At 45.6% G+C, this 16,715-nt stretch overlaps 1 protein-coding gene across 1 annotated transcript in view; it reads left to right on the forward strand.

Moving 5' to 3' along the window:
• Positions 1 to 16,715, forward strand: part of LOC137355347 (uncharacterized) — a 57,056-nt gene that overhangs the window by 15,406 nt on the left and 24,935 nt on the right. The window contains exons 7-11 of the mRNA XM_068020341.1: positions 1,383 to 1,548; positions 10,785 to 10,966; positions 11,217 to 11,415; positions 11,584 to 11,788; positions 16,220 to 16,393. Coding sequence (XP_067876442.1) covers positions 1,383 to 1,548; positions 10,785 to 10,966; positions 11,217 to 11,415; positions 11,584 to 11,788; positions 16,220 to 16,393 — 926 coding nt within the window. The remainder of the gene's footprint in view (positions 1 to 1,382; positions 1,549 to 10,784; positions 10,967 to 11,216; positions 11,416 to 11,583; positions 11,789 to 16,219; positions 16,394 to 16,715) is intronic.

Genomic DNA, 16,715 nt, shown 5'->3' on the forward strand with positions numbered 1-16,715 from the left:
AAGGCTTTCAGAGCTATGAATTTCCATAGCGACTGGCTGAGATTCCATAACTACAGTGTCCATCCCGTCATGACATCAAATACCCCTAATCACCCATTAACCTCCTCATCTGCAGGTAATAAAACAAATGTTTGTCAAGCGTCTCATCATTGCTAAATCCCTTCATTCCAGGCATCATCCCGGGGAATCAGCACTGAACTTTCTCCAAGGCCAGTATATTCAATCCTAACTTTGGGTTAGATTTCCAACGATTCATATTCTCTGGGCGGAAAATCTAGAATATTCCAAATAAGCTTTGGCCAGCACTCAATATGACTTGCTTTTATATCCTGTACATCTTGTGATGATGCCTAGTATTTGTGGTCACTTTAGAACCCGTGTACAAGCTTCACCTGATGTGTGTACTGAAATCTATTTGTTTATCTACTCCCCCACTGCTTCACATTTAGACTGCATTCGTGTTTGTCCCTTTGGAAATTTATGCTGGACTACTCCTAACCATTTCCTTTTTATGTAGCCTAACGGTATAATTCAATCCTTAGTCTAAGAGTCTGAAACTTTCCCTACAACAGATGTTGAGGTAACTGGTGTGTAATTATCCGGATTAGTTCAGTCTCCCTTTTTAACAATAGTTACCACATTGGCCACTCTCCAGTTTTCCAGTTCACATCCACACCCAACAGAAGCCCTGAAACATGGGCCTGGATTTTTACTTATTTGACCTGCTGGGTGGTGGGTGTAGCAGGGAGGGGGGTGGTGGGTGCGGTGGAGGAGGGTGTCGGAAAGGCGCGGGGAACCTAAAAGTCAGGATTCACTCACACGTTGTGGAGTTCTAACTTGCATGTGACAACACCAATTGTTTTACTGCCTGGAAACCAACCTGATTGACAGGGAGATTAGCAGGGACATTGGAAGGGGATTGGAGGCCATGGATGGGGGGAGGGGGAAAAGGGGGGGGGCATGAGGGTGGGTAGTATTGGAGCCCGCCAGGGTGTGTGAGGGGATTGGAGGCCAAGGGGGTGTTGTTGCCTTTTGGAGGGGGTTGTTCGGGCAGGCACGTTGGATTCATGTGGTAGGTGTATAGATGCTCAGTTCCTGGATGCACCAAGCCCGGATGTAGCTGCTGGGTTACCCGGGGCTCGGGAAACCCGGTCAACAGCAGTTAAAGTTGAAAAGCTGAATGACAATGAGGCTCAGAGACTCATTAGCATATTTAAAGCTGTAACCGCCCGGCCCCCTTAGATCGGGTTGTTCGCCCACCCAATGTCCGGCCTCAGTTAAAGACAGAAGTGGGCAGCTTGGAGAATCTACCAGACCCAAACGATTAAAACACCCTCCACAGGGCCTCAATAATTAATTTGCGGGTGTTTTCAATTCAATAGAAAGTTGCATACAGAAGACTCCTGACTAAGTCACAGTTTGAGAGGGGCCTGGATTACCTTGGGCTGAGCGTCCTGCCACTGGACTTCCGGCTGCTGTGCAAGAAATTTGAGGATCCAGCGACTGGAGAAATAAATTATGTAGCATTTAGCCAAGCCATTGACAAAGGTAGGAGATTCTCCATTTGATTCTTATATTTGACTTTAAGACAGCAGGTTGCTGAAGTTTACTTGATAGCATTATTTTCAGGTGGATTAGCTGCTTAAAGAACTTAAATGTCGAGACTTTTCTCACCCATCGCTTTCTAGATTATTCTGTGTCCCATCGGTCACTCCATAGCCCGAATGACAAGTAAGTGACCCCCTGCTAGGCCTCTGAAATTGCCAATTTTGCTTCTAGGAGCAAATCACAGGCTGATTTCTTCCGATTTTAAAAAAATCTCCACTGCAGCCGCCATGTCACAAAAGGGATTCCTTATCTGCCAAAGCTGCATTTGGGATTGCAGCAGAGAGCATATAACTGACATTCATCACTGTTCTGGTGGCCTGAACTTTGCCTTGAATATTATTTACCTGACAGATACAGGGTTTTGTGAGTTAAAAATTTAGGGAGTCATAAATATAAGATAGTCACTGATAAATCCACTAAGGAATTCAGAAGAAACGTCTTTATCCAGAAAATGATCAGAATGTTGAATACACTACCACAAGGAGTGGTTGAGGTGAACAGCATAGCTGCAGTTACTGGGTGGCACAGTGGCGCAGTGGTTAGCACTGCAGCCTCACAGCTCCAGGGACCCGGGTTCGATTCTGGGCACTGCCTGTGTGGAGTTTGCAAGTTCTCCCTGTGTCTGCGTGGGTTTTCTCCGGGTGCTCCGGTTTCCTCCCACATGCCAAAAGACTTGTTGGTAGGTAAATTGGCCATTATAATTTGTCACTAGTATAGGTAGGTGGTAGGGAAATATAGGGACAGATGGGATGTTTGGTAGGAATATGGGATTAGTGTAGGATTAGTATAAATGGGTGGTTGCTGGTCGGCATGGACTCGGTGGGCCGAAGGGCCTGTTTCAGTGCTGTATCTCTAATCTAATCTTAAGGGGAAGCAAGCTAAGTATATGAGGGAGAAAGGAATAGAAGGATATGTCGGTCGGGTGAGATGGGGGAGAGTGGAGGAGGCTTATGTGAAACATAAACACCAGTATAGACTTTTGCTGAATGGCCTGTTTCTGTGCTAATTATACATAATTTTGTGTAAAGTTGGTGTTTTATTTCTTAACCTGCATCTCCACTACCCATGTGTTTTATTGATCTTAGTTTTGTGGATCGCTAGCATACTTTCCAGGTATTTGACCTTTATTTATGGGTGCCGGGTTGTCATCAGGCTTTTTTTTATTCATTCATGGGATGTGGGTGTTGCTGGCCAGGCCAGAATTTATTGCCCATCCCTAATTGCCCTTGAGAAGGTGGTGGTGAGCTCTCTTCCTGAACTGCTGCAGTCCATGTGAGGTAGGTACACCCACAGTGCTGTTAGGAAGGGAGTTCCAGGATTTTGACCCAGCAACAGTGAAGGAATGGCAATATAGTTCCAAGTCAGGATGGTGTGTGGCTTGGAGGGGAACTTGCAGGTGGTGGTGTTCCAATGCATCTGCTGCCCTTGTCCTTCTAGGTGGTAGAGGTCGTGGGTTTGGAAGGTGCTGTCTAAGGAGCCTTGATGCATTGTTGCAGTGCATCTTGTAGATGGTACACACTGCTGCCACTATGCGTTGGTGGTGGGGGGAGTGAATGTTTATGGACAGGGTGCCAATCAAACGGGCTGTTTTGTCACGGATGGTGTCAAGCTTCTTGAGTGTTGTTGGAGCTGCACCCATCCAGGCAAGTGGAGAGTATTTCATCACACTCCTGACTTGTGACTTGTAGATGTTGGACAGGCTTTGGGGAGTCAGGAGGTGAGTTACTCGCCTCAGGATTCCTAGCCTCTGACCTGCTCTTGTAGCCACGGTATTTATATGGCTACTCCAGTTCAGTTTCTGGTTTCAGGATGTTGATAGTGGGGGATTCAGTGATTGTAATGCTGCAGATTACACTATGGAATTAACTGCTGGATTCATTTTCTTCTTTCCTCAACACAACCTCTAGTTTAATGAGGGTGAATGACCTCTGATGGTTCCAAGGTCTTATTTGTACATTTATTCTGAGGCTGAGGAGAGTTGAGGAACACAGGACTAGGAGTAGGCCACTCAGCCCTTCAAGCCTGTTCTTCCATTCAGTTGTATCATGGCTGATCTGGACCTCAATTCCATTTGACAGCCTTTGCTCCCAATCCCTTGGTTTCCCTACCTACCAAAAAGCTCTCAATCTCAGTCTTGAAATCTCAATCAACCCAGCATCCACAGCCTTTTGGCAGAGAGAACGAGTTCCATATTTCCACTACCCTTTGTGTGAGAAATTCTTCCTCATTTAACTCCTAAATTGCCTAGCTCTAATTTTAAGATTATTATATAGAAATACAGAGAATACACAGCACAGAAACAGGCCATTTGGCCCAACCACTTCACGCTGGCATTCATGCGCCACTCAAGCCTCCCCTATCCCTCCTCATCTAACTCAACAACATAACCCTCTATTCCCTTCTCCCTCATGAGTTTATCTAGACTCCCTTTAAAAGCATCTATACTATTTACCTCAGCCATTCCCTGTAGTAGTGAGTTCCACATTCCCATCACTCTCTAGGTAAAGAAGTTGCTTCTGAATTCCCTATTTAATTTCTTGGTGACTATCTCGTTTGGTGCCTTCTAGTTTTGCTGTTCCCCACAAGTGGAAACACACTCTCTGTGTCTATTCTATCACAAGCTTTCATAATTTTAAAGACCTCTATTGAGTCACTCCTCAACCTTCTCTTTTCAAGAGAAAAGAGAGCCAGCCTATTCATCCTTTCTGACAGGTATAACCTCACAGTTCTGGTATCATCCTTGTAGATCATTTTTGCACCCTCTCCAGTGCCTCTGTATCCTCTTTATAATATGGCGACCAGAACAGTACACAGTGCTCCAAGTGTAGTCTAATCAAGGTTCAATACAAGTTTCGCTCCATGTCTTCTACTTTTCAATTCTAACCTAAAAATATGGCTTTAAGGCTTCAATGAGCTGCATTGAAACTTTTAGTGATTTGTGTATTTGTACTCACAGATCCCTTTGCTCCTCTATCCCATTTAGATTCCTATTTTGTCAGTACTATGTGACCTCCTTATTTTTCTGACCAAACTGTAATATCGCAATGTTAAAATATATTTGCCAATTATAGTCCATTCTGCAAGTTTATTACTGTCTTCTTGTAATTTGTTGCAATCCTCCTCAGTATTGACTATCCCTCTCAATTTGGTGTCATCTGCAAATTTCAAAACTGTTTTTATTCCAAAGGCTATATCGTTAATATAAATTGTGACCAACAGTAGTCCCAGCACTGATCCTTATGGGACCCCACTTCCCACCTTCTGCCTCTCTGAATGAGCCACGCTTTACCCCTACTCTCTGCTTCCTTTCAGCCAGCCAGCTAGCCATTCTGCTACTTTTCCCCCTTATTCATTAGTCTATTATGTGGTACCTTACTGAAGGTCTTTTGGAAATCTAGATGTATTACATCTACCACAATACCCCTAGGTACACTCTCTGCTACCTTTTGACGGAACTTAGTAACATTAGTCATGCAAGACTTTCCCTTTTCAAATCCATATTGACTATTCACTATTATATTTTTGTTTTCTAGATATTTTTCTATTTTCTCCTTTAGTAGGATTCCATTATTTTTCCTGCCACTAATGTTGTAGTTCCCTGGATTTGTTCTATCTCCTTTCTTAAACATAATTATAATGGTAACTATCCACCATTCCTCTGGCATTACACATTTTTCTACTTAATTATTATGTAATAGTGTCTCTGCTATTTCTTCCCTAGATTCTTTTAAAACGCACAAATGCCATCCGTTCAGACTGGGGGGCTTATTCTCTTTGAGTTCGAATAGTTCATTTAATATTTTTCCTCTTTTTGTCTTAATGTGGTTACAACATTGAGTACAAAAGCAGAAAAAATTTGCTGAACCTTTATAAAGCTCTGGTTAGGCCACAGCTGGAGTATTGCGTCCAGTTCTGGTCAACACACATTAGGAAGGATGTGAGGGTCCTTGAGAGGGTGCAGAGGAGATTTACCAGAATGGTTCAGGAGATGAGGGATTTTAGCCGCAAGGTTAGGTTGGAGAAGTTGTGCTTGTTCTTCGTGGAGCAAAGGAGATTGAAGGGAGATCTGACAGAGCTGCAGAAGATTGCTATAGATTTAGATAAGGTGGATAAAGAAAGTCTGTTCCCATTAGCTGATGGTACAAGGACTAGAGGACATGGATTTAAGGTTTTGGCCAAGAGATATGGAGAGGATGTGAGAAAACTCTTTTTTTACGCAGCGAGTGGTAATAACCTGGAACTCGCTGCATACGAGGGGTGGTGGAAGCCGAAACGATCAATGATTTCAAAAGGAAATTGGATGGGCACTTGAGGGAAATAAACTTGCAGGGCTACGGAGATGGAGCAGGGGAGTGGGACTGACTGGATTACTCTACAGAGAGCCAGAATGGACTTGATGGGCTGACTGGACTGTATGACATGAGGGAGAATAGAAAGGAAAGATATATTGATAGGGTTAGGTAAAGTCAAGTAGGAGGAGGCTCGTGTGGAGCATAAACACCAGCATAGACCAGTTGGGCCGAATGGCCTGTTTCTGTGCTGTAAAATTCTACACAATTCTGTGTAACGTAGTCTTCGCTCTTCTTTCTTATCCTCTTTTTCTTGTCCAACTGTTTTATCCCGCTTCCTCGCTTCTTCCCAATCTGGATGTACAGGTGTTGCTGGCTTCTCTCGCTTTCCTTCCCAGTGGTGAAACTGACAGGCCTGTGGGAATGCCAGGAATTCCCAGCATAATCCACACCTTTGGGAGATTGTGAGACTCCAGCCAAGCACAGGAGAACAGATAAGATGCAGATTGCAGTTAGTTTAGGAGCTTTACACTGACTTAAAGGACTCTAAAATAAAGCATGATCGTATTTCAGATGCAAAACAGTTTACATTAGGATTTATCTATAATTAGGGCCCTACCAAATCCATGGCCGTGAAAAATGCGTCACGGACCGTGAAATCTCAGAAGCTGTTAGTTACACCGCAGTTTCCCAAGCAATAATCAAAACCGTTTCAAAATACGATGCAGATTTCAACAAAGTGTTTGCTTTCATTAATGGCAATGCAACTTACATGATAAAACCTTTTAAATGCCTCATGCTGTCCATATTACATCTTCTTTGGCCTCCTTATCTCGAGAGACAATGGGTAAGCGCCTGGAGGTGGTCAGTGGTGTGTGGAGCAGCGCCTGGAGTGCCAATTCTAGAGTGACAGACTCTTCCACAGGTGCTGCAGAAAAATTTGTTTGTCGGGGCTGTTACACGGTTGGCTCTCCCCTTGCGCCTCTGTCTTTTTTCCTGCCAACTGCTAAGTCTCTTCGACTCGCCACACTTTAGCCCCGCCTTTATGGCTGCCCACCAGCTCTAGCGAACGCTGGCAGCTGACTCCCACGACTTGTGATCAATGTCACAGGACTTCATGTCGTGTTTGCAGACGTCTTTAAAGCGGAGACATGGACGGTCGGTGGGTCTGATACCAGTGGCGAGCTCGCTGTACAATGTGTCTTTGGGGATCCTGCCATCTTCCATGCGGCTCACATGGCCAAGCCATCTCAAGCGCCGCTGACTCAGTAGGGTGTATAAGCTGGGGATGTTGGCCGCCTCGAGGACTTCTGTGTTGGAGATACGGTCCTGCCACCTGATGCCAAGTATTCTCCGGAGGCAGCGAAGATGGAATGAATTGAGACGTCGCTCTTGGCTGACATACGTTGTCCAGGCCTGTGCATTACATGTAATGCACATATAAACCTCTCATATTTTTGTTTGTTTTAAATAGATCATTTTCATGGTTCGTTACGGCACCATGAAATTGGAATTTTAAATACATGGAATCGTGAAATTCACGACTCTGAAAAGGCTGTGACTGTGAAATTTGTTAATTTTTACCGTGAATTTGATAGGCCTCTATCTCTAATTAAAGAGAAGCTGCCCAATGAGTCCTGGTGCAGTACCTCCCTTTAGCCTCTAGAGTGTGTCAGTGAGCAGTAAACCAGAGGTCCTTCACAAGCATGAAACAGCACTGGTAGACTTTCAATTGACAACCAGGTAAATTGGGTCACACAGGCTTGACACGGACACATGGGGGCAGCGTTTGTGATCAGGTGTTAGTCGGCCAATGCCCCCGATCAATTGGTTTGGTGGGGTCAACCTTATTTACATAATGGGCCATACTGGGCTTGGCGTTGCGAGGTTGAGCAAGGGGAGGGGTGGTAGGGGGAGGCTGTATCCAAACTATCTCCTCTTTTAAGGCAGCCCATTGATCCGTTACAGTTTTGCCTGCTAATCTTTAATTCCAATTTACCTGGGACAGATCCATCCTCACCCCACTGGAATTGCCCCCCTCCAATTAAGTATCTTTAAGAACATAGAACATAGAACAGAGAACAGTACAGCACAGTACAGGCCCTTCGGCCCACGATGTTGTGCCAAACCTTTAACCTACTCTAAGATCAAACTAACTACATACCCTTCATTCTACTATCATCCATGTACCTATCCAAGAGTCGCTTAAATGTCCCTAATGTATCTGCTTCTACTACCACCGCTGGCAGCGCATTCCACGCACCCACCACTCTCTGTGTAAAGAACCTACCTCTGACATCTCCCCGAAACCTTCCTCCAATCACCTTAAAATTATGCCCCCTTGTGATAGCCCTTTCCGCCCTGGGAAAAAGTCTCTGGCTATCCACTCTATCTATGCCTCTCATCATCTTGTACCCCTCTATCAAGTCACCTCTCATCCTTCTTCGCTCCAATGAGAAAAGCCCTAGCTCCCTCAATCTTTCTTCGTAAGACATGCCCTCCAGTCCAGGCAGCATCCTGGTAAATCTCCTCTGCACCCTCTCTAAAGCTTCCACATCCTTCCTATAATGAGGCGACCAGAACTGAACACAATATTCCAAGTGTGGTCGAACCAGGGCCTTATAGAGCTGCAGCATAACCTCGCGGCTCTTAAACTCAATCCCCCTGTTAATGAAAGCCAACACCCCATACGCCTTCTTAACAACCCTATCAACTTGGGTGGCAACTTTGAGCAATCTATGGACATGGACGTTGGATTGCTTCTTGCACCTCAGTAATTTCTCTGCAAATTTGCTTCTCTATATCTTTCCTGCTAGTTGGTGGCCTATAGAATACATCCAGTAGTGTAATGGTACCTCTATGGTTTCTTCTTATCTGAACTCAGTCATTTTCATCAACCAAAGGGGATTTCATTCCATCAATTTGAAGCTGGTGTGCGACCACAGGCAGTGCGAGATGCCCATTATCCTGGCAGCAGTCACGATTTCTTCATTTTGCTGCAGACCTCTGTGCCACCTCTGTTTGAACCGCTATGGCAAGTTAAAGGCAGGCTACTGGGTGACAGGGTGGCAAGGGAGATCCACTCACGACATGGCTCATGACTCCGGTCCAGAGCCCATGCACAAGTGTAAAGTAGGCCTACAATGAGAGCCATGCTGCCACAAGGGACATTATAGAGCACGGGATCAGCGTCCTTGGGCAAGGCTTCCACTGCCTGGTTCACTCTGGAGAAACCCTGCTGTACTCAGCTGAGTGGATATCAGGATTTGTGTCGGTATTCTGCACAACCTGGCCACTGTGAACTGCTGCCGCCACCAATCAGGCAAGCTGCTGAGAAGCAGGAGGCCAAGGAAGAGAAAGTGGAGCATGAGGAAGGGAAGCTACAGTATAGACAGCCCCTTTCCGCCCGAGCTCAACATGATCAAATTATTCATGAGTGATACCAGTAATCTCAACCATACTCCCCATTCACCAACAGATCCACATTCCTTACCTTTCTTCTATCACTGACCATCACATCCTCTCCAACAACTTAAAAATGAACAACACTAGAAAACGCACGTTTCAATCCAATTTTATAAATTCACCTGTTAATTAATGCAAACAAATTTAAACTAATCATCATTGTGCATTTCCTTAGTGCCTGTCTAACATGTGCCTCTGCTGATCCAAGTACTCCAACAAGGTGCTTCCCCATTGGCTAGAGCATGAATGGTGGAAGACAGCTGACCTCCAATTGAGGAGACTGCAGATGGTCTTGGAGAATTAACTCGAGCAGCTCTGGGCCTAGAAGGCTTAGCTTCAGATTGCACCACCTCGGCATGGGCGGCAGCAGTCTGACCTGGCTGGCTGGCTGGCTGGCTGACAAGCAACAGGAGTGGCAGGGCTGGGAGCAGGAATGCTGTCATCCTGAGAACCAACAGCAGCTTCGTGTTCAGTGGAGCCACCCACACTCTCCCAGAATGGGGCCTCAGCAATCCTGATGATCTGTGATGACCTTGAAGTGCTGGAAGCCCCTTTGTCCAGTGGTATTCAAAGCTGCGATAGCAGCAGTCTGAGCTTACACTGCAGCATTCAGACCACTGATGGAAGCTGTTGCTGCAGCAATGGGAGCTGTGACCTCAGCCATCAGATGCTGCATCATGGTGGGCTCCATAAGTGTTCTGCTGGAGGTTACAACCGTTCCACACTGGAAAGGATTGGGTCCAAGCTCTGTGCAAAGCTCGGTGCCAAGTTGGAGCTGGATATTTCCATGCTCATTGGCATTGAGTGCAGGATTTCTGGCAGGTTTTCCCGTGCTTTGTACACACATCTGCCTTCTTTTGTAAGCTGGCCCATCATCTGAGTTCTCTGCAGCACATCATTAAACTTCTACTCGCACTGCATCCATGTTATTGGAGCAATGCCCCTGGCATTAACCACCTTCTTCCAATGCATCCGGAGTATGTGTCTGGAAGGCCTTTTGCAAATTCAGGACATCCTCCTCCTTTCCAGCTCTTCCACCAAGCTCTCCAGTGCAATGTCTGAAAACCTTGGTGCATGCTCTCTCACTGGTTCAGCCATTCTTCAATCTTTTACAGCAACAAATTTAGTTCACAAATGATTCCCACCACTTCCTCCAATCACAACATACCTCCCCTGTAAAAGGTGCAGGCTGTCTTTAAGTAGCAGTAACCACCCGCACCCCTGGGAGCAATGATAGGGTTGGGTGCATGAGATATTCTTCCCCTCATTGAATAGGACCTCCTGGAATCTGCCCAGGTGGCGTTCCCCCCACGCCCCCATCCCTGTTGCACTTCCCGCGGGTGAGGTTATGCACGGGAGAGCAGGAAACGGGAAGTTTACCCATTCAATATCGGATCTCATTTTGTGTGTTCTCTCTCCCAGATTATACCGGTTTCAAAGCAGATTCCTTTGAGCCTGAAACACCGGCAGAAGAATCAACAGCTCTGACGCTGGAACAACAACAACTTGGATTCACACCGCAGCCGAAGACCGACGACAGCAAGGTGGACGTGGGCGAGCTGCTTGCTCGGATGCGCCACCATGTTCTGGTCAACAGAACTAGGGTGAGGACTTGAGCTTTTTATTTTACTTCGCATTTTTAATCTACTCATTTTTTCATTCATCCCCTCGGATTCCTCCCACCCCTTCCTCTGCTATAGGCACTGCCTCGAACTGGAGGGTGAACACACAGAGCATCCCCCATCGTCCCCCCCGAGCAGGTCTCTGGTATTCCGAGTGTTGGAGGACGAACCGACAGGGCAACCACTCCCTCCACTACCAAGCTGTTCTAACTAAAATATATTTCCCTTTCAGACTGTTGATTTCATCGAAGACTTTGACACTTTACGAAGTGGACGAATCCCCATCTCAGTCTTCAGGAGGACTCTCAGTATGATTGGATTTGACCCTGAACTAACCGATGCCCAATTCCAAGCTTTGGTGGAATGTTATGAGGATCCCAGTATGCCTGGTCATATTATATGGCCTAACTTCACCAAGGACATTGACTCAGGTACAGAATTATTTGCTCGGCCACTAACCGAGGGAGCAGGAGTGAAAGAGATAACTGGAAATATCTTTATAAAGCCAGTTTCTTGCCCCACGTAATCTTTATTAGCTTGTCTTTGCAATGTCTCCTGTGCCTCACTCCTATTTAAATAAATGCCAACTCTCTTTCCAGTTTTCACCCTCCCTGAATTGGAAAAGAAGCCCAATGTAAAGGTCCCACCAATGGAGAGCTACCAGTTGCCCAAGGTTGGCAGCGTGGATGCAGACATCTTAGACAGCACAGAGCGGGCTCAATTCGAGGCAGTGATGTGTCGCTTGAAGGAACGGATTAGTCACAGGCATCTCTTGACGTACCCAGTGTTTAAAGATTTCGACAAGTATGTTGGTTATCATTTTCCTTATTTGATAAAAGTTTACAAATTGAAAGGCTAGGTTCGAGGGACAGGAGGTGGCCATTTATCCCCTTGGACCTGTTCCCCCATTCAATGAGATCATGGCTGATCCAACTCCCTACACCCTTTGCCCCATATCCTTCAATACCTTCAGTTAACAAAAATCTATCAATCTCAGATTTAAAATTAACAACTGATCTAGCATCAATTGCCTTTTGTGGAAGAGAATTCCCAGCGTGTACCACCCTTCGTGTGTAGAAGTGTTTCCTAATTTCACTCCTGAAAGGCCTGGCTCTAAATTGTATATCCCCGAGTCCTAGATTCTGCAACCAGCAGAAATAGTTTCTCTCTATTTACCCTATCAGTACCCCTTAATATCTGGAAAACTTCCATCAAACCACCCTAAATTCCACAGAATACAACTCTAGTTTGTGTGATCTCTCCCCTTAATTCAACCCTTGGAGTCCAGGTATCATTCTAATAAATCTACACTGCACTCCCTCCAAGGCAATGTATCCTTCCTAAGGTGTGGTGCCCAGATCTGCTCACAGTGCTCCAGGTGTGGTGTAACCAGGGATTTGTATTGTTATGGCGTAACTTCTAACTTTGAATTTAATTTAGTTTAATTTAATTCCTAACTTTGGATTTACTCCCATTTGGAAACAAATGAACTTATTAGCGAGAGACAGCATGGTTTTGTGAAGGGGAGGTCGTGTCTTACTAATTTGATTGAGTTTTTTGAGGAAGTGACGAAGATGATTGATGAAGGAAGGGCAGTGGATGTTATCTGTATGGAATTTAGTAAAGCCTTTGATAATGTCCCGCATGGCAGACTGGTACAAAAGGTGAAGTCACACGGGATCAGAGGTGAGCTTGCAAGATGGATACATAACTGGCTCGGTCATAGAAGACAGAGGGTATCAGTGGATGGGTGTTTTTCTGAATGAAGGAATGTGACTAGTGGTGTTCCGCAGGGATCAATGCTGGGACCTTTGCTGTTTGTAGTATATATAAATGATTTGGAGGAAAATGTAGCTGGTCTGATCTGATTTTAATGATCTATCTACATGGACTCCCAGGTCTCTTTGGACTTCCACTGTTTCCAGCCTTTCACCATTTACAAAGTATGCGGACGACACAAAGGTTGGTGGAGTTGCGGATAATGATGAGGATTGTCAGAGAATACAGCAGGATATAGATCGGTTGGAGACTTGGGCGGAGAAATGGCAGATGGAGTTTAATCCTGACAAATGTGAGGTAATGCATTTTGGAAGGTCTAATGCAGATGGGAGGTATACAGTAAATGGCAGAACCCTTAGGAATATTGACAGGCAGAGAGATCTGGGCATACAGGTCCACAGGTCATTGAAAGTGGCAACGCAGGTGGATAAGGTAGTCAAGAAGGCATAAGGCATGCTTGCCTTCATCGGTCGGGGCATAGAGTATAAAAATTGGCAAGTCATGTTGCAGCTGTACAGAACCTTAGTTAGGCCACACTTAGAATATTGCGTGCAATTCTGGTCGCCACACTACCAGAAGGACGTGGAGGCTTTGGAGAGGGTACAGAGGAGGTTTACCAGGATGTTGCCTGGTCTGGAGGGCATTAGCTATGAGGAGAGATTGGAAAAACTCGAATTGTTTTCACTGGAACGACGGAGGTGGAGGGGCGACATGATAGAGGTTTACAAAGTTATGAGCGGCATGGACAGAGTGGATAGTCAGAAGCTTTTTCCCAGGGTGGAAGAGTCAGTTACTAGGGGACATAGGTTTAAGGTGCGAAGGGCAACGTTTAGAGGGGATGTGCGAGGCAAGTTCTTTACACAGAGGGTGGTGAGTGCCTGGAACTTGCTGCCAGGGGAGGTGGTGGAAGCAGGTACGATAGCGACGTTTAAGAGACATCTTGACAAATACATGAATAGGATGGGAATAGAGGGATATGGGCCCCGGAAGTGCAGAAGGTTTTAGTTTAGGCAGGCATCAAGATCGGCGCAGGCTTGGAGGGCTGAATGGCCTGTTCCTGTGCTGTACTGTTCTTTGTTCTTTGTTTTTTTGTTCTGCCCCCTTGTATATTAGTCCTGTAGATATAAAGGCCAGCATTTGATTATTTTCTGTAGCTGTCCATGACATTTTAATGATCTATCTACATGGACTCCCAGGTCTCTTTGGACTTCCACTGTTTCCAACTTTTCACCATTTACAAAGTAATCGATCTATCCTTTTTAGCTGCAAAGTGCCATGAATCTCTGATAGGCTCTGGCTGTTTGGGAGGCTCCATTAGCAGCACAAGGCCTTGCAAAATTCATCCCTGTATTGTTAATAATGGTCATCACCAATCAGGAGCTGGACCTTTTTTGAAACATATTGAAAATGTTCAGCTGATCAGAGAGAGGCAGCATGGATTTGTAAAGAGTAGGCCATGCCTGATGAACCTGATTGCCTACTTTGAAGAGGTGACTAAAGTATTGGACATGGGAATGTCTAACGATGTTACTTATATGGATTTCCAGAAGGCATTTGATCAAGTCCTTTACAAGAAACTGGTAGCTAAGTTGAAGCCTGTGGAACTGAAGACAAATGGGTATTGAATGGGGCTATAGAAATGCAAGTTCTTTTTTTTCTTTCATGTGAGACTTTGTTTCATGGATGTTGTGGCTTTGGAACGATCACTTCCTTCTGTAGTTTAAAAACTCTGGGGCAGATCTTCTTAATCCTGTACCTGGGGCTAGAGGACCACCTGGTCTGATTGGCACTACTACTCACATCAGTGGAGTCAGTTGGAACAAACTTACTTTAAATACCCCTCCACAGCCACATCAGCTGAGTTCAGCTGCAGTTCTTAGTGAGCAGGCTCCACTGTTTCAGAGATCAGTTGTCTTTCAGACTCGGAAGTGAATACAGAGCCGCTGGTGGTTTTGAGATTCGGTAGTTGCTGCACCTTGCGAGAGAGAGACGCTGTTTTTAAGATAAATCCTGAGGCGGGGTAAGATGTACGGGTGCAAAAGGGAGCCCTTTTGAGAAGACTCGGTGCTTTCCCTCCAGTTTTCTCCACTCCTCTCCTGAAGGTGCTGACTCTTTGCTGGACCCGGTTTCATCAGCACGGGGCAGATTCAGGCATTGTATCACGTGCTCACTCTTCACGTGACAGCGTAGGGTCAGTTTTTAGGTTTCATCTCCCGCGTACCAGGAAGTGGTTGATGCTGCACCTTTGATTTGCTGTTACCCAGCAGGCAAGTCACCCAACCAGCATCAGAAACTTGGAAGTTTAGCCCTTGTGAATATTACAACTAAAATCTCATTCTTCGGTTCCCAAAACCGATAAGCAAGACTTCCAAAACCGGCCTTTCCAAACTGGGCAAGTGGCTGTTCTAAATCGAACTTACTGCTGCAAGACTAAATTACACACCGACTTTATGACCCCAGCGACTCTCTATATAAAATGGGGTCCTGATGATGGGGCTCACTTTATCAGTGTGAGAAAACCTTTTTTCCAAGGGAAACTTTTGTTCTGGGGGGGTCATGTAGGTTTGCCTGTGACTGTAATTGTATGGAAATTTCACTGGAGAATTGGCCTCCTCAAATGGTTACAGTCATGTGCCAATGCAAATGGTCATGGGCATCCAACTCAAGTTACACTGTTCCGAAGAAGGGTCACTAACCCGAAACGTTAACTCTGCTTCTCTTTCCACAGATGCTGCCCGACCTGCTGAGTATTTCTAGCATTTCTTGTTTTTATTTCAAATTACACTGTCATGGGTAGAGAATAGGTCAGCATCAACCTCCTTTCACCCACCTGTGAGCAACTGGTTTCAAAGCAGCAGCATTGAGTGCAAGTCTACTGGAAACTGCCCGTCCTTCCAGTTAGGTAAAGATAGAACCATAGAACCATAGAAAAATTATGGCACAGAAGAAGGCCAGCCAGCCTATCGTGTCTGCGCTGTCCGGAAAAACTAGCCGCCCAGTCTAATCCCATTTTCCAGCACCTGGTCCATAGCCTTGCCAGTTCCAGCACTTCAGGTACATGTCCAGGTACCTTTTAAAAGAATTGAGGGTTTCTGCCCCCACCACCATTCCTGGCAGTGAATTCCAGACACCCACCACCCTCTGGGTGAAAAAAGGTTTTCCTCATGTCCCCTCTAATCCTTCTACCAATCACCTTAAATCTGTTCGGCTTGGGGTGGAAGTCATAATAATAAAAGGGACAAGAGCGTTAGCAAATGGAGGAGTATTTTTTATTAAAATAAAAACAGGAATAGGCTATTCAGCCCCTTGTGCCAATTCTACCATGGCTGATCTAAATACCACATTGGTTAAGAAATCGTATCTAATGAATTCAAGAGTCCGAGTGATGCCACCTCGTGTCTGCTGTGCAGATGGTTGAGTACCACAATGTAAGTCTAATCATTGTCAATTTCCTAGATATAACAATGGCCACGTGTTTCAGACCCAGTTTCGCCGAAGCCTTTCTCAGCTCAATCTGCCAGCGACCGATGAAGAGATGGATCTACTGGAGAAAGTGTTCTCGGATGAACTGGGCTTCAACTATGTTAGGTTCCTGGACCAGGTGGATCCCCAGGAGAAGCCTGAGCAGACGTGAGTATGCGTGTGTGTTACTGGATGGTGTACATGCACTGTCTCTTGCCCAGAGAGTGGCAGGCAGGGTTTTATGGCTTATTGTGGCAGTCTTCATTCCTCCCTCCCATCTCCACCATCCGCGTGACTTACATTAGGTTAAGCTGTCATGGGTGTCAACAGCACTCTGGCATCTCAACCCAGTGGATGTCCTCATGTGTCAGCCTTGAGTGTGCAGGTCGGCTGGCTATTTGGCTATGGGTAGCATCATAACCAAGCCCAATCCTGCCCTCGCTTAACAATTATACTTTCCAACAGGGTAGTGATCAGAAGCTAGAACCCA

The sequence above is a fragment of the Heterodontus francisci genome, chromosome 42 (assembly GCF_036365525.1).
Source record: "Heterodontus francisci isolate sHetFra1 chromosome 42, sHetFra1.hap1, whole genome shotgun sequence".
Classification (NCBI taxonomy): Eukaryota; Metazoa; Chordata; class Chondrichthyes; order Heterodontiformes; family Heterodontidae; genus Heterodontus; species Heterodontus francisci.